Source organism: Onychomys torridus, chromosome 8 (genome assembly GCF_903995425.1).
Source record: "Onychomys torridus chromosome 8, mOncTor1.1, whole genome shotgun sequence".
In the NCBI taxonomy this organism is placed as follows: domain Eukaryota; kingdom Metazoa; phylum Chordata; class Mammalia; order Rodentia; family Cricetidae; genus Onychomys; species Onychomys torridus.
The window spans coordinates 22,368,701-22,396,043 of NC_050450.1; the positions used below are offsets into that span (position 1 = coordinate 22,368,701).

At 38.1% G+C, this 27,343-nt stretch overlaps 1 protein-coding gene across 1 annotated transcript in view; it reads right to left on the reverse strand.

Annotated features, from left to right (window-relative positions):
- Ranbp17 (RAN binding protein 17) overlaps positions 1–27,343 on the reverse strand; it is a 327,894-nt gene that overhangs the window by 269,769 nt on the left and 30,782 nt on the right. Inside the window, exons 7-12 of the mRNA XM_036198233.1 lie at positions 26,223–26,388; positions 23,233–23,306; positions 20,289–20,408; positions 18,130–18,276; positions 17,129–17,301; positions 13,852–14,045 (exon numbers count right to left, since the gene is read on the reverse strand). Coding sequence (XP_036054126.1) covers positions 13,852–14,045; positions 17,129–17,301; positions 18,130–18,276; positions 20,289–20,408; positions 23,233–23,306; positions 26,223–26,388 — 874 coding nt within the window. The remainder of the gene's footprint in view (positions 1–13,851; positions 14,046–17,128; positions 17,302–18,129; positions 18,277–20,288; positions 20,409–23,232; positions 23,307–26,222; positions 26,389–27,343) is intronic.

Sequence of the window (27,343 nt, forward strand, 5' to 3'; positions counted from 1 at the left end):
TACTGCCTTGAGTTTAGGAGCCAGATCAGGCTATACAGCAAGAGCCTATGTGCCCCATACCCACTCCAAATAACACTATTTCTCAAAGCAAAACATAAATTTACAAGTAAATAATGACCAATTACCTCCCTTACACTTCATCACTTTAGATATTTAGATTCTATTTAGATAATAGTTACTGCTGTTGTTCTTTTTTAAAATATGCTAGGCAACCACTTTGCTACTGAGCTACGTCCCTGATTCCTTGGGGGTGTGGGGTTGTTGATGTTGTGTGAGATACGGTCTTACTACGTAACGTAAGCATTCTTGGAATACATTATGTATGTAGGCCAGGCTGGCCTCAAATTCACAATCTTCTGCCTCAATCTCCTTAGTGCTGAGACTGCAGGACTAAATACCACACCATATACTAGTACTGCTTTAAAACTTAATATGGAGGCTTTCCATTAATGTGAACTGAACCATATGCTACTTAGCACTTATTTAAGAAACATAATTAAAGCAGACAAAAGTTGTTCCATGTATATAATTTTCATATTTCTCCATTGGATGGTAAGTATTTACTTTAAAATGCAGAAGTTGCCAGGCGGTAGTGGCGCACGCCTTTAATCCCAGCACTCGGGAGGCAGAGCCAGGAGGATCTCTGTGAGTTTGAGGCCAGCCTGGTCTACAGAGCTAGTTTCAGGACAGCCAGGGATACACAGAGAAACACCTTGTCTCAAAAAACAAAAACAAAAACAAAACAAACAAAAAAAAAAAGCAGAGGTTGCTAGGAATGGTGATCAGCAGGTCTATTAACTACATAGGGAGACTTTCTCAAAAGAGACAGGCAGGGAGGGGGAAACCAGCACACTAAGCAATACAATCAGCCTCCAAAAGCAAGGCTAGCTGCAAGTCTTATGTCTGGTATTTATTACATTAGCGATTTAATTGCTTCCATAATGCATACAAGTCAGCACTGTAAGTGATCTCTCTACCTGTTTTGGCTATTATTACTATTATTGTTGAATAATACCCCTTTAACAGTGGTTCTGTTTCAGAGCCACAAAAAAAAAACCATAAAAATATACTAACATTTTCATTTTTATTTTGTCTTCCTTCAGAAGCTGTATTAGAAAATGTAATCACATATTACTTAAGAATTTCAAATTGCTTCCATTTTGTCAAAGAGTTTTGCTATCATAAAAGTTAGATATAACTTATCACATATACTTCCTCAGTGTTGACTGTATGATAAACAAAACAAAACTCCAGACTGAACAAAAATCCTCCAAGAAGGCATACAGAAGGGCTGACTCAATTCCCGCCTGCTTGTGGCAGGTCTAACTGAACGTGTGAAGGTGTGAGAGAGCCCAGAGGACTCTACACTTGAGAGCGGAGCCCACTGACGCGGCTTCCTGGGTCAGGATGACTTCTGCAATGCTAGGTAAAGAGCACTACTGTCTACAGTGTACTAAAGAAGCTATACACGAGACGTCTCAACATTCACATAATATGTTTCAATATGACCTCAAAATGGCACCTTGAATATCAAATAATACACATGTAAGTATCATGTGACAACATTATAAGCATTTTTCTAAAACAATAGTACATTTAAATGGAAGTTCGCTGATTTCTTTTGAGAAATGGGGTGTACATGTGCCCTATCCTTGACTGAGAAGGTCTCCGTCTCTAAGGTGTGGGGAACTGAGAAGCAGAAGCTTCTTCACAATGGAACTTAGGATGATGATACAGGTAATGTTAGCAAGAAACAATGAAGTGCTATCAGAAAGCTATCACCTACAATTCAGCATTCAGCTAAAGGTGAAGTTGTATTTCTCATAAATATCAGACCATTCTCCCAAACTTCTATTTAAAATGCAGTCTTTAACAAAAAACACATTGAAAAGTCATACTGAGAAATCAACTAGACATAGAAGGAAAAACAAGGCATGCTCTCACTTACAAGCAGAATCTAAACAAAAACAGTTTGCTATACATAGAGAAAAGTGGATAGCCGTCGAAGGCTGGAAGGGGAAGAAGTAGGCCAAAGGGTACAAACATGCAGTTATAGGACAGTTACACCTCAAGATTGAAGACACATGGGAACTACAGTGAAGAACATCACACAGCATAACAGCATGTGCTTCTCACAAGCACACAAACACTATGGAATGCCATGGTAAACAGGGTAACAATCCTGACTGCAGCATTCACTGCGTTATGTCAATGTCCTTCAAAACAGCATGCTGGACATAAGGACATACCAAAGATTTTATTTTCATCACAAAACTGCATCCAGGAAGTTTAAAGAATCATGTCAACACATACATCTAAACTGAATTTAGAAGAAAATATCTGATATACGAGTTTCATATCTATAAATCTCTTAGAATCTCATTTTATAAGACTAAATTTTCATTATACTTTCCCATTTTTCTCTTTATTCTGAAATATTCAAGGCACTTGTTTTAGCAGCTGTTCAAGCATAGAACATTTTTTCCTTAACAAAATAATTATTGCTGTAATAATCTGTAATTATGGTTTATAACTGCAATAATCCCAAAGAAATCAGTCATTACCATAGATCACAAGTAATCGTTAACTACTGTTAATGACCTATTTCTTAGGGATTATTGTTTTTGTAAACCATGACCATATCATCACAGATATGAGAGAGCAAGACAATATAATACAAATGAGATCATAATATAATAATAAACTTATTTTGTAACATTAAAAGCCATTAAGCATCTAAATTAAAGCACACATAACTAAAGCATATAATTTTCTTTGTTCAACATTAACTGAACTGTTGAGTCTGCACAAAAGAAATTGAATACTACTGCACACAATGTACAAGCTAGAGCAATGCTAGGCATTCTCTGTAATATAGTAACAATTACTTTTGAACATACTATAGATATCTTTAAAAGGCAGATAAATTTCTTCACTGACTTTTATTAAATTACTGAAATTTTTCTATGTACCAGACAGACAGATCTTCAAATATTATTACATAAGAATCCAACTATAAAAAGTTCTACTCATATACATCACAAGTTGGGTGTGACTTAATATATTCGATATATATCTCTCACCACCAATTGTTCATTTTTAGTTAATCCTAGCTATGTCTTTGAATATCTATAGTTTCATTAAATTTCCTTCTGGAAACACACACACACAAACACACACACACACACACACACACACACACACACACACACACACACACAAAAAACACAAGCACACAAGCACATACCACAGAACATGTGTGGAAGTAAGAGGAAAACTGTAGGAGTCAATTCTCTCCTCTCCCCATGTCAGTTTTAAGGATCAAACCCAGGTCATCAGGCTTGGTGGCAAGCACCTTTATCCACTGAGCCATCCTGCTACCCTCAACTTGCTACATTTGAATGTAATATTTGCTATTCATACAAAATCATATATGTAACATATATCAACTACATAAGAGGCCTGTACAAATTTAGGAAGCCTCAGATTAACACTGTCATGTCTGCTTCCACACCCTTCCTATGCTTGTCAGTTATGGGTCACCCTAGAGGTGACCCTGATCCTATAACTGGTGCTTACTATTCTTTCGGCACTTCAGTTTTACCACTTTTGCATATATTCCTAGACAATGAATTTCTCCTTGTCATACTTGTTTAAAAGCTTTATTAAAGATTTCATGCTATATGTAGCTTCCCGTTACTTTTCTTCACCAAACATCTGACATTCATCATCATTAAGTATGCCTGTAGTTTATTTTTATCACTCTATAATATCCTACTATGTAACTTTACTATGATTTGTATTACTTAACTATATTATCCATCTCCAAGATGATGGGAATGCATGCTATATCCAGCTTACAGATAACCGGACAATGCACTGTTTTAGCAATGGTGTTTTTGAACACATACTATTGACTATCCATAGTCCATACAGAGTAAGATTTCTATACTTTACAACCTGCTGACAGCTGCAAAAAAAAAAAAACCAAAACAACTTTGAAGGGGGCATAACCCAAATCTTCTCATATCTGACAAACTCTACCCAAGTTCAGATGCAGAAAAGGCTGTAGATAAAAACACAGTAAGCTGTATGCATGTTACTTGGCTAAGTTTCCTAAAATAAAGTTTAAATACAGTAAATTAAGACAAAGGAAGAAAACATGGAAGGGTAAATTTCTATTTACTACGCACACACATTTTCCGACAGTAGGGAACCTTTTACAGATGACAAGAGAGGACAACTTTATACAAGAAACTGAACCCTTGCCATCATCATTCATATAGACTTCTCAGTGTTGCTGTGTCTGACGGACCGTTTCACCAAGTCTTCATCTGTTCACTTCACTCCAGCTGCCATCCCCTGTCAAATGTATGCTGCACTAACACAGCAACTGCCATCCTTCCCTGAATACATGAAACTCTTCTCTAGCTCCTTTATCTCCGCCTTTTCTTAGCTTTTTGGCCACTGTCATCAGACTCAGGAAAGTCAACTGTCACTACTCCCATCATCAAGCTCATCAATCATGTCATGTGACTACGGCTCAATACAGTTCCTGTTGTGGGTTTCACCACTGCTCTCAAATAGTGATGAGGGTATTCTGAGTTCTACAACCTGTGTTCAATCGTCCAAGGCCACAGTGCTGAAACTTTCTGAGATACAGCTTCATCCACTCAGCCTCTCATTCTATTCGCTCTACTTCTATAGTGACTTTAAACTTTGTTCTTCTCTTATCTCTAAATTATTTACAAGTGTTTTAACATCTCTGTTAGGATCTCAAGGCAGTAAACACTCTGCTTTATCAGTCGGAAAAACGCCCTTGGTTTACCTGGTTCTTTAAAGAAACAATTGTTAGCCAGACATGATGGCCCATTTCTATGATCTTAGGAGGCAGAAGTAGGAACACTCTCATGAGTTCTAGGCCAGCCTGGGTTACAGTGGGCTGAACACACAGACCCTGTCTCAACACACAACACTCAACACACAACAGCTGACAACCTCAGGACACACCTGCTGAGACACAGTGATAAGATGGGAGCTGTGGGTGCCTTACAGTATTATCAGTTGAGTACATTTGCTCTCTCAATTCTTCCTCTCCGGCTACCTCCAAGGCTTTCTGTTTAGAGGTGACAGTCTGAGAGGAGCAGGGCTGACTCTGTTAATGACGGTAGATGCCAGGCTTGCTGGAATAACAATACAGATGATGAATTCACTCTCACAATTTCTTCACTTGCTACCTCCATTCTATTCGTTCTACTGTGTCTTTCTAAGAGTCAACCTGGCATACATGGAATGCCCAAATGAGCTTTTAATTTCCCTTGTAGTATTTTCATTTCCATTATTCTACAGCATTCTTCAATATTTCTTCATAACTGGCAGTTTAAAGATTATTTCTTCAATTTATTATTGAACAGCCCAAAACTTTAGATCACTACTACTACTACTACTACTACTACTACTACTACTACTAATAATAATAATAATGATAATTCTTTAGATAGCGAGAATGAATACGAGGCCAAATAATAGTCAATGCATAAGTGTGTTCAGCATCTGGTGGCCATACCAAAATGAAAGGAATGATTAACTCTTTACTAATGCAAACATTGCAAGATTTAAAAAGGGGAAAAAACACAAACAAGTTTTACAGGTAGCTGGCTAAACATGATCCAAATTATAACATAATCCAAACTATTTATACACAGAATGTACACCTAGAAAAAATACTAAAAATGCCATCTAGGTGTCACCAGACAAAACAAAAGTACACCACATTAAGTACAGGCCTATCACTTATCTACAAGGAGAAACAGCCAGAGTTAAGGAGGAACTAAAGTCCACTCTGCACTCAGCACAGTACACATAACCTGGCACTGGAGCACCTGGAAGAAGGGCCTTTCCTGTCAGTCACAGAGCACTCAATCTCCCACTGAGTGCAAGAAGGTAAAGCAGATCCTCAATGGCCAGGAATAACTAACTTATGGGCCAGACACTGCAGATGTGTCTGGATGGCACAGGTACAGGGTCAGAGATAGCAGGCGCCCAACAAGCTAAAGGCCAGAGAAGTAAAGTAAGAATTCCACACAGAAAGCAGACACCGAGTGAGACCGTCAGTGAAACTAAGGAGGACTCTGCCCAACAGAGAAGGCAGCTTAGGAAGCTGCTAGGAACTCAGTACAAGGTGCAGACAGCGCAACAACGCCCAAGCCAGGCATATACCACCAGTGGCAGGAAAACACTCCTTCCGATCCCGAGGGCATGGTTCAATGGTATAGTGCTTGCCCAGCATGTGAGGAAGCCTTGCTCTAAGGAAACTGCTCTAATAACTAACATTCAGTTGATAATACCCTCACCCACCTTTTACTATGGGAAAACATTCAAGTTAAAATGAGAGATGGTGTAGAGGTAGATCTTGTAGAAAAGAACTATATATTATCTACAAGAAATGCTTTATTTGTTTTGTTTTTTGAGACAGGGTTTCTCTATGTAGCCATGGCTATCCTGGAACTCACTCTGTAGACCAGGCTGTCCTGGAACTCAGAGATCCACCTACCTCTGCCTCCCGAATAAAGGCTTGTGCCACTACTGCCTGATTTACAAGAGATGCTTTAAGAATAAAAACATAAACAGGTCAAGCTGTGTTGGCACACAACTTTAATCCCAGCACTCAGGAGGCAGAGCCAGGCAGATAGATCTCTGTGAGTTCGAGACCAGCCTGGTCTACAGAGCGAGATCCAGGACAGGCATCAAAACTATACAGAGAAACCCTGTCTTTAAAAAAAAAAAAAAAAAATCAAAAGAGAAAAGGAAATTAAAAAAAAAAAAAACACAAAAAAAATAAATAGACTGGAGGTGAGTGGAAATATGAGAAGACAGTGGCGAGAGTGCTGGCACATTAATACAACAGATTTCAACAGGAAAAATGTCAGCTAATAAGACCTGTCATTACCAATGTCTACATGAAACAAAAACTGAAAGAAATAAAGGAGTATAGATAACTTTACAATCTTATTTCTGAAAATAATAAAGAATCAAAGACAGAACTCTGAAGTAAAATAATGGTGAACAAGGCAATCTTTGCAGATACGTATGTTGTGTTAACCTGGATAAACCACATGCTGAGTCACATCACAAGTTTCAGTAAATTCAGAAGGGTGAGGTCAGAAAACGTGATTCTTGACCAAGGCAGGAATTAGAAGGCAGTAATCTGAGCCAGGAAAACCTCAAATACCTGTAAACGAAAAGCATTCATTCTAATGCACCAGTTAACAAAGACATAACTTGATTAGGAAATGTTTTTGAACAGAAAGGAAAATAAAACATCAAGATCTATGTGATAAAAGCAATGCTTACTAGAAAAAAATAGACATGAAAGCTCTAGAGTCTGCAACAAAATTAGAAAAGTATCCAAAAAAAAAAAAAAAATCCCAAACAAACAAACAAAAAAAAGACCCTAAAGTTCAAATAAGAAAATAAAGCTACAATAAAAAAAGTCATCAAACTATAAATTGGTTCTCTAAAATAATCAACAAAATTATCTGGCTCAATTGAAGAAAAGAAAAAAGTGAAAAAATATATCAGGATCAAAAATGAAATAAAGTGTACCACTTCAAATCCTACAGATATGAAAAGCAATAACAGAATATTAGGAATAATTTTCTGCCAGTACATTTTGATAGAATACAAATTTCCCATAAAACAAAACAAAACAAAGTAACCAAAAAAATTTTTAGTTTGACTAGAATTCTTTGCACTGAGGACAGAAAAAGTCACACAGTGGGGGGGAGCTATAAACTAATATCCTTCACAAACACTGATAATAGTCATTTTGTATACTGTATACCAGATGATGTATGTATAAAAAAAAAGCACTATATTAAAACCAAGTAAAAACTATCCTGGGAATGCAAAGCTGGTTTAACAAAAATTAAAAAAAAAAAAAATCAATTAATGTAATTCACTATACCAGCAAAAGAAAAAGTCATTTGAAAAAGTATATTGAAAAAAAAAACCCAAAACCACCTACTTAAAAAATACAAGAATATTCACTATAAATGTCTCAATGAATAAACAAAAATTTCCTCAATTTATATTATGAACAACTTCAAAAGACTCACAGGTCAGATCATACTCAACAATAAATGCTGACTCCTTTCTCTGTTCTGATAGCAACACGGTAAGTCAAGTCCCCTGCCATCAGCACACGGCAGTGGACGCGCTACTGGGCAAAGAAAAGGAGAAGAGACATGGAACTGCAGCTGTCTGCAGACACCACAATCGCGGAGTTACCAGAACAAGTCCACACAAGCACAACTGCAAGTTATACAACAACTCTAATTTTATAGAGTAGCAGAACAGAGTCTTATTCTTAATTGATCAGTTATGAATGTATCAAACTTATAGCAGATTTAGGATAATTTTTAATTACTATACACCAAAATCAACAAAGCACTACAAAGACCATGTGAAGTTCATTAAGTGGAAGACACAACAGTATTAATTGTTCCTATCTGCAATAGAGATTGGGACAATATCAACTAAATTTCTTACTGAAATCTAGTTACCCTTTAAAGAAACAGCAAGCTGATGGCATCACACACCAGATAAACCTATTATGAAAAAGAACAAAGTTAGAGGATTCATATCACCTGACTTTTCAAGGATCAACTGTAAAACCACATTAACTAAACATACTGTACTGGCCTAAGAACAGATGTACAGACTAATGGTACAGAATAGTCTGGTAAGCAACTTTTGCCTTCTAAGAGAAATTAATTTGGCAAAAATATCATGGTAATTCAATGAAGGAAAAGATAATTTTGTCACCAACTGATAATAGAATTAGATGGACTGTAAAAGAGAAAATCTTGACAACTCACAACAATCATAAAGATCACAGACCTAAACATAACATCTCAGACTATTAAACTTACAGGAGAAAAATCTCTGTGATGCTGCTACATAGGTTTTCTTAAATACAGAAAACACATGCCATATAGGAGTACAAAAAGTAAACTATCAAAGCTGAAAACTTTAGGTCTTTGCCAGGTGGTGGTGGCACACACCTTTAATCCCAGCACTCTGGAGGTAGAAGCAGGCTGTTCTCTGTGAGTTCGAGGCCAGCCTGGTCTATATAGCAAATTCAGGACAGCCAGGGCTACACAGAGAAACCCTGTCTCAAAAAAACCAAAAGTAAAATAAAACTCATTGAATGAAATAAAATTAAATAAAAATAAAAACAGTGCAAAATATTGCCAAAACTCAACCAAGTCAAAGAAAACAGTTATTGGGGCTTGAGGACAAGGATGATGAAATACAACACAAAGATATCAAAAGAGGGGGGAGGAGAAAGCATGACTACAAGGTCCCAGAACTCTGGGAAGATCAAGAAATCAAATCTTAGAAGCCACAGAATAGAAGGAGGAACTGAAACAATCACTTAAGGCATAGGATCCACCTGATACAGAAAACTCACCAAATCCAGAGAAAGAAAACAGACATCCAAATACAAGACGCATTGAGAACTCCAAACAGACATAATGGAGACAGTCTGAAAAGGGGTAAGGGGTGGGCCAACTCACTGCTCTAAGCAGTGCTGCCTAACAGTAAGGAGGCTCATGAGACTTAGGAAAGCAAAACTTTCCAAGTCCAAGAAGTTGAACTATGTAAGATTTACAAGACCCCGTCTAAGGAACGTAAGTCACAGAAGCAGTAAAAAAAAAAAAAAAACCTGCCAAGAGCCTGGCCAGCCCAGACACATGCAAGTCAGGCCGAGAGCTCCAACACTGCCATTCTTTATCACCCAAGGATAGAAGAGGCTTTTGCGTGATGTGTCTTTGAGTTGACCCCCTTCCTGTACTCTGTAAATAACTCCAATGAACTCATCAGTTTGCCAAGTTGGAATTGTTTGGCCTGTTATTGGTTCCCTATCTGGGGTAACTAGTTGTTTGTTTATGTTGCCTCAGTTAATATTATACAACTGGCAGGAACATCAGATCCCTGTGTGATCTGTGTGATCTTAAGTGTAAATGGACTAAGCTTACTATTAAAGAGATGCAGACCAGCTGACTGGATTAATAAATCAAATCCAATTATCTGTGTCTCCAAGAAACATACCTCAATAGTAAAGATACCCACAGAATCAAGTATGGAAAACAATATACCAGCAAATAAAAGCTGAAAACCATCTGGCATATATTTAGGCCAAGAGCTGATGAAGTAGACTATACTAGAAGAGACAAGAAGACTGGTACATAGTAATAAAGAGACCAATTCATCAAAAAGCTGCAACAATTGGAATATATATGCAACAATATTGGAGCTCCCAATATGATAAAACAAACGCCTAAGAGCATAAAAGTTCAAATCAGTACTTCTCAATTAAATACAATAATACTCATCAAATGAACTTAACATATATAGTCACAAAACATATCTCAAATATACAAAGAATCAAAATAATTTCTTGTGAATTATCAGATCATAGTGCAAAAAACCAAAAATCAGTAACAAGAAAAAGCACAAAAATAACACAACATGCAAAATAAACAATAACTTTTTTTTTTTTTTGGAGACAGGGTTTCTTTGTGTAGTTTTGGAGCCTGTCCTGGAACTCACTCTGTAGACCAGGCTGGCCTCAAACTCACAGAGATCCACCTGCCTCTGCCGCCCAAGTGCTGGGATAAAAGGCATGTACCACCACTGCCCAGATCAGACTAAATGATAACTCTTAAATAATCACTAAGTAAATGAAGATGAAAATTCAGATTTCCTAGAATCAAATAACCAGGACCTTTGGAACACCTATAAGACAATTCCAAATCAAAAAGTTTACAGCTGTGTTTACATTTTCCAGGGTCAACCTAATGGCATATCACATCAGAAAGTCCCAGAAATGACTACAAGCCCACAGCAGTAAACGGGAAGAAACTAATAAATCATATGCTAAAATAATGCTAAAAGAACACCACTAGAATCTAAACATAGACTTGGTTCTTTGGAAAAAAGACTGACAAACACTTAGCCAACAAGCTAGAGAAAGAAGACAAAAGTTAGTGAAGACCGAAAGGGAACAAATTTTGAAAACTTATTCCAAAACCACAAAAATTCTAGGAGAGAGAAATTTCTAGACACACATACATGTGCAGATTGCAAACATCAGTGAGATTGAAGCAATAATCAAAAGCTTCAACAACAACAACAACAACAACTAGAACCAGATGAACTTCCCTACTGAACACTATCTAAAGGTTAAGGCAGTCAGTGCTCTTCAAACTCTTCCATCAAACAGGTATTTCAGGAGACGGTTCAGCTGGTAAAGCAACAGCCATGCATGCTCTCTAGCATGATGTAAAAGCTGGGCATTGTAGCACACATCTGTAATCTCACTGCTGGGAGCAGAGGTGGGATGAGAGTGCGTAGGTAATAGAAATAGGTGGATTCCTGGAACTCACTGGCCAATTAGCCTAGCCGAATCAATAAACTCCATGTTCAATGACTGACCCTGTCTCAAAAAATAAAGTGGAGGGGCTGAAGAGATGGCTCAGAGGTTTAAGAACACTGGTTGCTCTTCCAGAGGACCTGGGCTTGACTCCTGACTCCCAAATGGTGGCTAAAAACTGTCTGTAACTCCAGTTCCAGGGGGATCTGATGCCCTCTTCAGGCTTCTGCCCATGGTGCATGCACAGACATACATGTAGGCAAGACACTCATACATACAAAATAACAAAAAAAAAATTCTTAAGTGGAGAGTGATTGAGGGAGACACTCCCTATCAACATCTCAGTGAAAGAGGAAAAGAGCCGGGTGGTATAGCACATGCCTTTAATTCAAGCACTTGGGAGGCAAAGGCAGGCAGATGTCTGTGAGTTTGAGGTCAGCCTGGTCTACAGAGTGAAGTCCAGAACAGCCTGAGCTACACCCCATCTCAGGATATTTAAAAAAAAAAAGAAAGAAAAGAAAAGAAAAAGAAAAAAGAAAAAAAGGAAAGTAGGAAGCAAGTATGCATGCGTGCATCAGGTCCATGTATCTCACTGTACACAAAATTAACCTCAGAATGGATCAAAGAACTTTCTGTGACACTTGAAACTCTGCAACTGCTAGAGGAAAACAGGGAAAGAATTCAAGATACGAGCAAGAACTTTCTGAAAAGGATTCCAGTAGCACAAGAACTAATCTTAAATGTCATATGTGATTACATAAAATTAGAAGGCTTCTGAAGGGAGACAGAAATAGTCAACAGAGTGAGGAAAAGTTTACAATACTGGGGAAATATTTGAAAACTACACAGTGGACAAAGAAGTAATTTCTAGAATACAGAAAGAACCTCAAAACCTAAACATAAAAAACCAAAACCATTCTGTCAATACGTGGGCAGATGAACTGATATACAGCTGTCAGAAGGAAAAAACACAATCGGCCAATAAACATATGAGAAGGTATTGAGCATCCTTGCAGTCAGGGAAATGTAAAATCGCTCGGAGAAATCATTCACCATTTTCAGAATGATTTGCATGGCGAAAACAAATGACAACATGAATGGAGAAAGAGAACCATATATTTGCTGCTGTTGGGATGTAAACTTGTGCAGCCAATATGGAAATAAGTATAGCTACTTTTTTTTTAAAGTAAAAACAGATCTACACTTGACCCAGATATGGTACTCCTGGGTATATTGTTGAAGGACCACAGAGGTACATGTTTTTCCATGCTTAGTGCTATGCTATTTGCCAGGGCTAGGAAATGAAACCAGCCTAGATGTCCTTCAACAAACAGATAAGGAAAACATGATACATACAAATATTCAATGGCATCTTATCTAGCCATGAAAAAAATGAAATTACAACATTTAATGGAAATGGATGGAACTGGAAATTATTATTTTGAGAAACTCCAAAAAACAATATTGCCTATTTTGTCTCACACAGAGACTCTAGATTTAAACTTGTATGTATAACATATATGAATATAGAATAAAAGGGTATATTAATATCTGTGGGTGTGTATAGGTCATGAAACTAGACACAGGGTCATCAAAGGGGAGGAAGGGGGAAGGAGGTAATAGAATGTATGAGACATAGAAACAAAAGTGATTCTCTTGAGGAAGGAAGGGAGCAGAGATAGCCAGTGAGGAGCAGAGGGTACATGGGGGACAAAGTACAGTAACACAAACAGGTGGCTATGCCAATGAAACCCATTGTTTTATATACTAACTAACCTAACAAATAACAAAACCTATGAATTCTTTCATCCTTCTATTGCATTTTAAAAATTTGAAAAACATTTATTCTCTGCTACCTACCTAAAAGTATTTAATGGGATATACCCTCCCTGTTCAGTAAGGTTAAAGACAATAATAAAGAAAGTGAAAAAGAAAAAGAAAAAGCATAGTGAAGACTGACACACAAATAAAAGTAACATCTGATGAGGTGTCTTTTACTGGCTGACTTTGGCCATGTCTGCAATTTACTATAGAAAGCAAGACTAGTAAAAACAATGACATCACACCATCTGCTTGGGGATCATTAACAGCTGTGCCAGAGTCCATGTGGACTTGTATCCTCTGTGTCTCAGAAAAATATTAAAGATCAACAGTCAAGTCACCAAAATACCCAACAGCTCAGTAAGATCAGTAGTTTGTTTACTGGGGACATTGGGAGAAACTTAAAGAATTCATTTACAGCAGGACAAACTGGCCTCGAACTCAAGAGATCCTCCTGCCTCTGCCTCCCTAACTTAGTGCTGAGATTAAAGAGGTGTGCCATGACACCTGGCTCAAAGCAAGGTTCTGACAGTGACTGATGGCTCCACTCACTATGGCACACTGCTTACAACTGTGTGACACAAACTGACCTTCTTGAATTGCCATATCAACAGCTAGCCCAGAAGCTGAATGCAGGAGCTTTTGATAATTCTGTGCATTTTGGTCAAATAGCTGTACAAGAAGAGTACACGTCTTTTCATATTCGCATCTGCTGACTGTGCACAGCTGCTCCAGCTGCTGGAACACGGTAGCAGTGTCATCCAGGGGGTCATCTAAATTATCTCTGAAACACAGAAGACATTCCCTTACAATGTGGTACATCTTAATCACAGCACTGCAACTTTGCAATGTAAAAATGCTATGATGAACCAAGAAGTAAAAGACAAATGGATTGGAAGGTAAAAAATAAAACCCCATGTACATAGAAATGATCAAAAGACACACACACACACACACACACACACACACACACACACACACACACACACACAAACTACTAGAACTAAGAAGTGAATACCGCCGGGTGGCACACGCCTCTAATCCCAGCACTTGGAAGGCAGAGGCAGGTGGATTTCTGTGAGTTGGAGGCCAGCCTGTTCTACAGAGCTAGTCCAGGACAGGCTCCAAGCTACAGAGAAACCCTGTCTTGAAGAAAAAAAAAAAAAAAAGTGAATACTGAGATCATAACAAGCAAGCTCAAAATACAAAACCAGCTGTGCTGCTCTACAATGGCAAAGAGGAAATGAAACTGGAATATTTAACAACAGTGTCATATGATTTAAAAAGCATGGTAAGCTGGGGGAGAGGGCATGTGCCTACAATTCAAGCACCTGGGAACTGAGGACAGAAAGATCAGGAGTTTAAGGCCAGCCTCAGTTAGATGTGAATTTAAGGCTAGCTTGGTGCTCATGAGACACTGTTCTCAAAACTAAATTAACAGTATAATACAAAGGTGCTAACTAAATCTAAGTATGCTCAAAATCTTAAAAGCTGAAATTATAAAGCACTGATAGGAGAAACCAAAGAGCTAAACAAAGAAGGGCAGATGCAACGTGTCTGCTGCCCAAAGACCGGACATGGCTGCAGTCTCAGACCCTCTCCCAAATAACATAGGGGATTCAATCAAAGTCCATCCAAACAGGAAGCTCCTGTAGGAAGTCACAGACTGGGCCAGACTCAGAGAGCTCAGCCAGCACAGTGCTTACTGCAAAGTCTGTGGACCTGACCTTGATTCCTGGAACCAGGTGTGTAAAGATGGAGAACAGAGACAACTCCATGAAGCTGTCCTCTGACCTGTACACAGGTCACACAGGTGCTAGGTATATATTCTCCCATACTACATGATATACATCATCATCATCATCATCATCATCATCATCATCATCATAATATTTAAATAAAAGAAAGAGACTGGCAAACTGATGCTAAGTTTTACATGAAGAGAGAAATGAAATATGCTCATACTGCCTGATTTCAAAGTTGATTTTCCCTATAGTAACTAAAGAGAGGACACTGGTGGAAATCTGTGTGGATTACTAAGAACAGAATCTCAAAATGGAACCATAAACATGTGGTGGATTAATTTTTAACAACAATGTGAATGAACTTCAATTACAAAGGATAGTCTGTATCCACAAATGGCACTGGGGTAAGGAACTGATCCTCCAAAGCAAACATGGAGACAAGAAGAACCTGAACTTTATGTAATATTAATAAATATACATATATACAGATAATATAAATATAATGTAATATACAAAACCTGCCTCTTTTGTTTGTTCAGTTTTTGTTGCTGAGACAGTCTTCCTTTGTAACCAAGGGACCTTCCATGTATTACACAAAACTTATGATTCTCCCGTCTCAGCATCCCAAGTGCTCGGAGTACAGATGTGTTTCCACACTCAGAACAAAAATAAACTTCAAATGGATCACACACATTAAGTGTAAATTTTGTTTGGTAATGTTTTGTTTGGTTTGGTGTTTTTTGTGTTTCTCTGTGTATTCCTGGCTGTCCTGGAACTCACTCTGTAGATCAGGCTGGCCTCAAACTCACAAGATCCATCTGCCTCTGTCTCCTAAGTGCTGGGATTAAAGGTGTGCAAAATCTTAAAAACTATGAAAAAGTAAAGAAAAGCTCTGACTTGGAATGAGGTAAAAATGCCTTAGACAGGGCATCAAGCATGACACATAAAACAAAAATAATAAGCAGGAGCTCAGCAAATGTAAAATTTCAATCTCCTAGACTCAGAAAATATAAAGGCAAGTAACTGACAGTGAGAGAGTAAAAGAGTCTTAGGACTTTAACAAAGAACTGTGAACAGACACACAAACTTCTACAATCCCAATCTAAGGAAATAATCCAGTTTTTAAAAGGGGATGGCAACAGATTTTTAAAAATCATTTTCATTTTATTTTATAGGTATTGGTGCTGTGCCTGTGTATATGTCTGTGCACTACGTGTGCCCGGTGGCCATGGATGCCAGAAGAGAGCTTCAGATTCTCAGGGCTGGAGTTTAGACAAATGGCTGTGAGCTACCAGGGGGGTGCTGGAAATTGAACCAGAGCCCTCTAAAAAAGAAGCCAGTGCTCTTAGCCACTGAGCTATCTCTCCAGGCCCCATGGCAATAGATTTGACAGACATTTCGCCAAAAAATAAATACAAAATACAAATTAAAACCACAATGAGTTACCACTACACACCTACTAGACTTACTATAAAACTTAAAAAAAAAAAAATCAACATCCAGCAGTCAAGTGCAGAGCAATTCAAATTTTCCTATAACGTAGGTGTAAGTACAGATGTTATAGCCACTTTGGAAAATGGTTTGACAGCTTTTTATAAAGAAAATATATACTTACCGTGCCACCAGGAAACCCTCTTGTGTAGGTATTTTACACATGGGAAGTGGAAATTTATGTTCATATGAAATTGTGTACAGGAATGATGTCAGGAGTTTATTCCCATTGTTAAAGAAGTGAACAAGCCAGCTACCCCTGGTCAGTCAATGGGTGTACTGACACATTCTCAAATGGGCTCTACTCTATCATAAAAAGGAAAGAACCCCTGATACAACATGTGGGATTCCAAATGCCAAGGGAAAGACACCAGACTTCAAAAGCTAATACTGGGGATTCCACCTGTACAATATTCTAGAAATGGCAAAAATAATAGGAAAGCAGATTAGTTATTGCCAGAGCTGTGTGCTAACTAAAATGGGACTCAAAGTGTCTCTGGGGTGATGGCACTATGTTCACTATCATGAGTACAACTCATAAAACTGTACACCAACAATGGAATGAAGTTTTCACTTCAATCTTTAAAAATTCCAAGACAGATTAAAAATAAAACATTTAATATTTTAATACCTCACAACAATGGCAACAGATTCCAATCGGGAAGTGATAAAGGCCTTGGTGATTTCAGGTGCGTAAGTGTCTAACAAGTGGGGTTCAGCTGACTTCACAAAAGGAACAGATGCTACCATCCTCTGCCACAGAGTTAATAAGTAATGAACACTGTTGGGGGCAAATTCCCAATGCTACAAAGAAACACAGCAAATTGTTATTTAAAATGACATTATAGCTTTCTAGACTAAAAGTCACAGATAAAATTAACTGGGTTTTTGTTGTTTTCTTGTTTTAGTTTGTGGTTTTTGGTTTGTTTTGAACAGGAGCCTGGTGCAACCTAGGCTAGCCTTTAATTCCTTAGGTACCTGAGAAGGACTTTAACTTCTGATTCTCCTGTCTCCACACCCTGAGTGCTGCTACTACAGGCATACACTACCACACCCAGGTGACTTGGTGCTAGGGCTAGACCCTGGGGCTTTGTGAGTGTTAGGAAAGCATTCTATCAGCTGAACTACATTCCCAGCCCTGATAAAATTAACTTTTATTCTGATTATATAACTAAGGACCACACAAATTTTATGAATCAAGAAGTATTCAAAAACTAATCTCTCTCACTATGCCACTTACAATAATGACTACTAAAATGTTACCACATTTCCTTAGAATCTATTCCGTAAATATTTTGCAAGAGCTGAAATCAAGTGGAAACAGAGCTTCCCATCAACTTACAAAGAAATTTTCCCATAATACAATCAGTAATTTTCCCATAATCTCTTCTTCTGTTTCTTTACATAGATTTAACTAGAGGTTCTCATCACTCTTCAATTACTATACATTAAGCAGAATACCAATTTTTATTATTTTATGTGTTGCAATGACTATTTTACCTAAAAACTTTGTAAAGAATAATTCTCAAGTACTCAAATCAGTATTTAAAAAGAAACCACCTCTACCAAACCTTTACCAAGAAAATAGGTTTTAAAATTATAGTTTAAGCTCAATTATACATTTGTACTTACCTGTAGGCTAGTAATAGTAAAATTAGCAATCAATCCGATAACTTCAGCATACTCCTTCACCAAAACTAATTCTCCCAGCTGATAGTTTGTCTTTAAACGAGCCAAAAATCGACAAAATTCATGATAATTACCAGGATCAGACAATCCCTAAATGAAGATACAAAAGGCAGGCCCTTAAAGAAACTGTATTTTTCCAAGTATTTGTATTAATTCCCCTGGTTTCCACAGGTACTGACTTTGTGGCAGGTGGGTAGACAGACAACAATATCAGAAAACAAGTGAGCTTGCCAAGTGCAGTGTCATTGTCCAGGAACAGTGAGGAATCTACAGAAGAATTTATAGAAGCAGTACCACACCAACAATGTTTGTGAACTTATGACACAAAAAGCCTGTGTGATGTGGTGTGTGTGTGTGTGTGTGTGTGTGTGTGTGTGTGTGTGTATTATGTAAGTGCACACATCACAGACAATTCTTTGAATTCAACACTTATTCCATATCTATTAGATTCTATGGCTCTAAGTTAACTTCCTGCCTCTAAATGATAAGGCATTCAAATTACCACAAAGGGAACAAAGTTTAACAAAACCCCTCCACGGCATTCAGGGGACTTTCCGAAGGAAAGTTAAAGGAATAGACCAAAAAAGGCCTTTCCAGACAACTGTGAGTGGCTTGACTACAGGACAGATGTTACCTCTATATTTAAACACTTTGCAGTACAGCTGGGATATAATCAATTTAAAAATGAATTGGTTGGATACTAATACTTAAAGAATAATACATCTTACAACAAGGTCTTTTACTACACACTTGTGTATTAAATATACCATTGTGTACCAAAACTCCAGACTGACATTTACAGTGACATATCACCGTGAGAAGGAAAATAGCTTAGGAGAGATAGCTGACATTGGCCAACTATCTCCCATAATACAGCTCATGAGAGTAAGTTGCACAGATAACTTACCATTTTAAAGTAAAATCCCACCTATCAGCAAAATGAGTAAATGTGAGGCCTGATCTAACATTGGAAGACAGAAACAAATGTAGATATCATAGCTATCCACCTGGGAAATCTGGGGTGTAGAAGACAGACCAAGGGGTGCTTGGTTTGCACATGATCAAGATATTAAACTGTTAAATAAAAAATATTGTAAAAAATTAAAATTAAAAAAATCTCACAGCGCTTGGTGGTGCAGCCTTTGATCCCAGCACTCAAGAAGCAGAGGCAGGCAGGTCTCTGTGAGTTTGAGGCCAGCCTGGTCTACAGAGTGAGTTCCAGGACAGCCAGGGCTACACAGAGAAAATCTGTCTCAAAAAAACCAAAAACCAAAAACAAATAAAATCTCTTCAATAACTGGAAAAAATAAAAAACAAATGCCTCTGTAGAATGACAATACTTTATTTCTATACAAAGATATCTGATGCTCCCCAAATTGCCAGTAACCAAGAAGCACAGATAAAGCCCTGTAAGCTACCACTTAATGCTTTTACAGTCTGTGGTTTAATTACAAATGCTTTAAGCCAGAAAAACCAAATTAAAAGTAATATAATTACTTGTTAGACACTCCAAAGCTCTACGAACATCTCTGCAAGTGTGTGCAGACACCAAAACTCTAAAGCTAATGTAATCTATTTCTAAAGCTATAAACTGAAGTGTCCACAAGAGGGCAAAAGAGACTAGTTCATAATTGAAGGCAACTCACTTCAATATTAACAATTAAATTTAAGTTGTCTCCTACTTCAAAAAGCAGATATAATCCTTAATCACTTCAACAGTTTAACTAGTACATGCAAAGAAATAAAGTACAATGATAACAATACATGACCTTTATTCAATTCACTTCAAGCGAGAGAGAGAGAGAGAGAGAGAGAGAGAGAGAGAGAGAGAGAGAAAGAGAGAGGGAGGGAGGGAGGGAGGGAGGAAGGAAGGAAGGAAGGAAAGAAAGACAGAAAGAGAGAAAGAGGGAGGGAAGACACCAAGTCTACATTGAAAATATTCTATTTTTTAAAAACAATAGCAAATAAGACCTCTGGAAGATGAATACAATACTATTTTCTTCCAGAAACACAATAAATTAAATTTAAAAATTTATTATGTACCAATGAGCAAAAATACAATTTCTACATGCTAAATATTAATTAAATTACTTCATATATACCTGAGGGTTTTCAAGTATCCTTTTCACTCCTTTAATTAAGTTACCAAGGTACTTGGCACGTTCAGGACTGCTAAATAAGGATCTTCTTGTAGAAGCAAACTGAACTAAGCATGAAAGTGCCTAAAAAACAAGAAAAATTCCTTTTTATTTCAATTTTAAATGCAGCTAGGTCCACTACCACCACTCACAAGCCTCTGCTGCATACTAACATAGCACTTGTAGGTGTTCCTCCAGTTATTTCTAAAATCTCTCCTCAGTTTCCCCTGCTTGGAGACTGCATTTTCCTCTGACTTTAAAACTGTCATTTTTAGTTTAGTTTTTATTTGAATTTTACAAAGGAAGGGGCCTTATGAGCTGGAGCGATGGCTCTGTGGGTGATGGTACTTTCATGAACACCTATACGAAGCTGAACATAGCCTCACATGCCTGAACACCAGTGTTAGAAGACAGACAGACAGACCCCAGCAGCTTGCTGGCCAGCCATTGTAACCAAAAGAGGAGAGCTTCAGGCTCAGGATCCTGTCCCAAGGGACTAAGATTAATAGCTATAGAGAAAGACAATTAACATCCTCTTCTGGCTTCCACATGCTGGTCCATGGTTGCAGACACACCCATATGTGCACACAAGCATGCACTCCACATTGACAACAAAAGAAATTTTAAGGAGCAAAAGGAGGGTTGGTTTCATTATGTCATTCTCATGGGGGGAGATGTCAATATACCAGTGTTCTCATGTACATCCTATCCCCCCTTCTTCCTCTTGCTGGATACCTGGATTCCTCCTTCTGATTTTGTGAGACATATAATCTATATCCTCTCTTGTATTTTTTTTATATGCCAAATCTGCCAAAACAGGCACTACACTTGGATACATTCAGAAGTTCCCAACTGCTTAAGATATCCAGTCTGTCTGCGAACCAATGAACTAGGTGTTCTACCAGCAACAAATGATCTTGAAGTAAAATTAAGCTACAGAGTATTATAAATTATATATTATGGATCCTGCAAAGGAGAAAAAAATCCTCAACAGGCATATAACAAATTGATTTGGTTATGAACTATATCCTTCACTATTCATGTGTATCTTAACAGGGTTGAAAAATGCTGTTAGAAGAGTTAGTAACTTCTCAAAGTTCCGAAGGAGTTATCTGTGGCCTACTTATCTTCCTAAGTTTCCAGGCCATTTCATTACTTAGGTTCCTAAATCCAACAGCACTTACTGCAGTCTGTCCTCATAGTAACTTAAAGGACAAACTGGTCTCTGCATATTTTCTCTTGGTTCACATATTTACTTGTCCACTTAAAAAAATTACCATTAGCTGCCAATATTAAAATATTTCTAATAGGAGATTTCATACAAAATGCCTGGCTCTTGTGATAAGGATGAGGGTAAACACAAACATGGAATCTTTCTGTTTGGGCCATGGTCTAGTTTCCCACTGCACTATTGTTATCAAACAAACCTTCCCTCCTTAGGCAACCCTGATGTACATCGCTGGGAACCATCAGTGTAGTAAGAGCAAAGACCAGTGCATAGTTTGGGGGGGAAAAAAAACCTGAGCTTTAATCTCAATGCCATTATCTATTCTGCTGCCCTGGGAAAAGTCAATTAGCCACTCTGGGTCTATTTTCTGTTTTTCAGGTTAACCTAGCAAGGCCAGTGTTATTAATCTTGCAGGGTCATTGTGAGGATGAAGCAAGATAACGTAACAGGGCATCATGCTACTTATCTCAAAGCAGATGTTTTCTTCTATATTTTTTAATCACAAGTACCTTTTTGCTTTATACTAAAACAATCATATGACTTCATGCTTTTTTAACAACTACAAGCAATTTTCCTGGTTGGAAGACAAAAGGATGAGGCACAGCCGTAGATAAGCACCCTATGAAACTCAGATTAAAACCTTAAACTAGATATTCAAGAACAGACTTGTTGGGTTAGAGATGGAGCTCAATAGTAGAGCACTTGGCAATACATTCTTCCTTTTACGTGATATTTAAATAAATACACTTTAAATCTTGAACACTTTTCCAAAGACACAATTCTCCAATTTCTAGTAACTTATTTTTATTAAACTTACACTTTTTCCAACATTGTTAGATCTTAAGATTCAACAAAGATGGTGCTCATAGTCTCGAAATTCTAGGTAACGAAGATAATTTCAAAATAAAGTTGAGCATGCAAGAATGATGAGCACAAAATTAAGTGAGTGGATCACCTTTGTTTCTCTGTCAGAGACTTCTGATAGAGACTGCCCATCAAACCTAAGAAATGTAGCCAATCAGGTTGAATAAGAGTTAGAGAAGGTTAAAAGTAAGTTCCTAGTGGTGTTGGACTTGAGTGAGGTGAGTACAGATTAGGAAGTGATACAGGTAGAAGCTGGAAGACTGTCTTGGCTGTGGCAGGAACAAGATGAGTTATTGGTTCTGAGCCTAATCACAAAGCAGAATGGACTGTTAACAAATTCCAATGAATATAACATACATTCAGAAATGAAAGAACTACTGGAGAAACATAACTCAATTAAGTGCATAAGAATTGTTGAAGTAAATATACATTACCCTTACACTTCAGATCAGAAAAGAATCACAGGTACAAGGCTGGGCTTGGCACTGAGGAGGCTGAGGATAGAAGACAAGTTTGAAGGAAGCATGGGCTACACAGGATGACTGTCCAAAAAACAAAACAGAATCTAGACATGCAACCTGGTTACATGTGGTGTCCTAGGTTCAATTCCCCAGTAGTACAACACAACAACAAACTATCATGAGTATTTTATCTTTAAGAAATAAAGAATGACTCGGGAGGCAGAGGCAGGCGGATCTTTGTGAGTTCGAGGCCAGCCTGGTCTACAGAGTGAGATCCAGGAAAGGCGCAAAGCTACACAGAGAAACCCTGTCTTGAGGGGGTGGGGGGGGGGGAGAAGGAATGACTTGTACTTACTAACTGAGACAGTAGTGGTGGAAGCGAGTGATACAAATTGAAGAAAAGTTCCAATGTTTCTGGTTCCAGGAAAACTGGAAAAAAAAACCATGATTTTTCTAACACCAATACTTGGATTAAAACACAACACAAGTAAGAATGCCAAGTCCTCTGTATATGGTATGGCCACTTACTACAGCTGGGCTTTTTTTCCCTTTCATTTATTCTTGACTTTTCAAGACAAGGATTCTCTGTGTGGCCCTGGCTGTCCCGGAACTTGCTTTATAAACTAAGCTGGCCTCAGAGATCTGCCTGCCTCTGCCTACTGAGGTCAGGATTAAAGGTGTGCACAGTCACTGCCCAGCAGGGACTTCATTTTCTTTCTTGTGCACAAGCCTTTTTTCTGGGGCATCATGAATACGAAGCCTAGTGCCTATCTTTTCACTCATCATTCTGGATACCATGGTACAACTTTAAATTCATAAACTTGTCCTTTAATGCTAAAAAAATTCTAAGTTTTCAAATTTCCTTCTGTTTTTCCCTATTCTCTCTTTCTAGAACTTCTAATAGTCAAACCCCAACCTCCTGGTTTCACCTTCTCATTTCCTTACATTTTTTCTACTATCAAAACATCTTGCTTTTTTATTTGACTTAGTAAATTTCATTAACTTTCTCTTTAGTTGTTTATTAAATTTTTAAATTATGTGGCAAATGTTCATTCTTGTCTCAGGAATGCTTTACCTTTTTTATATCTCTAGGGATGTTAATCATACCCTCTTAAAGTTTATTTCTATTCTTCACCTTGTATATTAATTCTCCAACTTTTTAAAAAATTAAACTTTCTAAGATACTAACTTATAGATTCACATATGTAATACAGACCTATGCCATATTTTACCCACTTTCCCATACTGGTGATCTCTTATAAAAATTGAACTACAACACCACAGCCAAGAAGCCCAACACAACCTCCCAATCATATTGAGTACAGTTTTATGTGCACTCAGGTGTACATACATATTTTTAGTCTGTGCATTTTTATTACACATGCTAGTTTATGAATTCATCACTGCAAACAAGATGTGGAATGTTAAATCCCTTGTTTATTAATCTTTGATTCCTACATTAGAAGTCATTAAAACATTTAGTATGTTGATCCTCTATCTGATATCCCCAAATCTGAAGCTTATTTAGTTTAACTTTTCAAGGAAAATAGCTAAGGGAAGAAGAGGTTCAACTCCAGAGGCAAAGGCGGACAGTCTCCCTGCCACACAGGTGGGAAGGATCCAACTAGAAATAAAGCTTCCTTCACAAAGGCTCTCCAGCCTCCCAGCCTCTGCCCTCAGGCACCGTAGTGATACTGTCTGCACTGTGAGGGAGACCTTGATTTCTTCCAGGCTTTGCACCTGGCACAACTCTGTTCTGCTCAGTCACCTACTCTGATTTATGCTGTGGGATGTTCTGCATGTCAAATGTGTTGTTCTGATTGGGTAAAATAAATAAAGTGCTGATTGGCCAGTAGCCAGACAGGAAGGATAGGGTAGGAGGGACAAGGAGGAGGAGAATTCTGGGAAATAAAGGCTGGGAGGGGGAGACACCGCCAGCTGCCACCAATGACAAGAAAGATGTAAGGTACTGGTAAGCCACCAGCCACGTGGCAAAGTATAGATTAATAGAAATGGGCTAAATATAAGAGTAAGAGCTAGACAATGGTAGGCCTGAGCTAATGGTCAATTTAAGTAATATAAATGTCTGTGTTTATTTTATAAGTGGTTTGTTGGACTAACAGGGCTTGGCGGGGCTGGAGAGAAGGTTTCCAGCTACAAATGGCACCCAACGTGTTGGCAAGAGTTTCCACCTGAAACCTGAGAAAAAAGATTCTAAAACAGAACTAAAAACAGCTTCCTAGTTGTCTCTCTCAAGCTAGCGGCAGCCTGCCGGTTTGAGCTACTGTGGCGGGTTCCTGCTGTGTGCATCTGACCTGCAGTGGCAGGAATGAGGAGTCTACAAGTGGCACTTTTCTCTGCTGCATGGTGGATTTAGCTAATTAAAAAAAAAAAAAAAAAAAGGTTTCTGGGCTATGCATTACTTTGATAAAACTGCTTCTGATAGTTGATGGTACACATGGCTCCAGACCCAGAGCTGGCTGTAAACTGTACCACCACCACTTTAGGAAGCTGGGGTGGGCAGAGCCAGCAGCCACAGTGGCGTTTCAGTCTTACAAAGATAGATATTACACAGAGAATCTGGTTTATGTTGTCTTTGGGATTGGGCGCCATTTGTAGGTTGAGTTTTCCTGCCTGGCCCACAGTCAGGACAAATCTCTCTTATCCACCAGTCCCACAGTCGCTTAGACCCAACCAAGTAAGCATACAGAGACTTATATTGTTTACAAACTGTATGGCCTTGGCAGGCTTCTTGTTATCTAGTTCTTTTATCTTAAACTAACCCATTTCTATTAATCTATACTTTACCACGTGGTTCGTGGCTTACCAGTACCTTACATCTTGCTTATCATGGCAGCCGCTGGGGGCGTCTCCCCACCCCCAGCCTTTACTCCCCACAATTCTCCTCCTCCTTGTCCCACCTACCCTTATCCTTCCTATCTAGCTACTGGCCAATCAGCACTTTATTTATTTTACTCAATCAGAGCAACACATTTGACATACAGAACATCCCACAGCAGATTTATTCACCTTTAATTCTGAAAAATACCTCTGGATAACTGTTAGATCCTTTCTCACTACTTATGTGGAAGTTTCCAAACAAAAATCTTAACATTTCCCCACAAGTCTACTTTCCACTGTTTATTAAAATACAGCAGATATAAACTAGACAATGCATTTCAATACCGAGTTTTTGCAGCTATTCTTAATTACAATCCTCCCATGTAGCTATTAGGCAACTTCAAAAGCACAGAGCTAACAACATACAATCAGGTCAACTGTGCAGCATAATTCTGCACCATGTATTTTGAGCATCTCTCATGTTACACAGTTCTCTTTTCTTACTTGTTCTCCAGGTTGTTGGAATCTGCACTGAGCAAAGATCATCTGCGGATTCATCGGCTGAACTTCCAATGAAGTCAAAACTCAGGCAGCTGAGGACCAGTTTTAAGACTTGCATCACCAGATTTTGTTGATCTTGATTCTGAAGATTTAAAGGTTTGGCCAACACCTTCAAAATTAGAAATAAAATATTATGGCTAAGTGAATTTCAACTTCATAAATTTACAATGTGAAATAAAAATTAGTTAAAAAAATTGGAAAAATCTTTGCCCACAAATTTCTACAATAGTAAACTACATTCAAATTTCACCTTGTAAAATAAGAAAAGAAATATACTTAACTACATATTGCAGATCGCCTTCTAAAGTTCTAAGAGAAAACCCAGGCCAGGTATTGTTGCATGAATCCTTGCCAATTCCTCAGCTGATTCTGTTTCCTTAGACTGGAAGCCTCTCAGTCTTCATCCAGAATGAATCTCAGCTGAACTGTGATGCTCAAAAGCCTAAAAGCTTAACCAGCCTAGTTCCTGGTTTTCACACCTTATTTAACTTTCTGCTTTCTGCCATCACTTCCTGGGATTAAAGGCTCACTTCATGGGATTAAAGGCGTGAGTCACCATGCCTGGCTATTTCCAGTGTGGTTTTAAACTCACAGAGATCTGGATGGATCTCTGCCTCCAGAAGGCTAGGATTAAAGGTGTGAGTGCCACCATTTTTGGGCCTCTATGTCTAGTGGATGTTCTGTTCTCTGACCCCAGATAAATTTATTAGGGTCAATATATTTTGGGGAACACAATATCACCACAAGGTATAGTGACACACACTTTTAATCCCAGTATGTACAGGCAAAGGCAGGCAGGATTCTGTGAATTCAAGGTTAGCCTGGTGTACATGGTGAGTTCAGGTGAGAGCTAGGGCTACATAGTAATACCCTGTCTCAAAAGAAAAAAAATTTAATGAGATTTTAAACAAATACTTTATATAGCACAACTGTACGAAGAAAGCATAGAATTCACTAGCTTAAACAGTGCTGAGACTTAATTTTCTTCAAGAAAATTAACTTCTTATGGATAATTTCTTATGTAAAGAGAGGCACTCGACTAACAAAGGCCATGTGAACGTTAG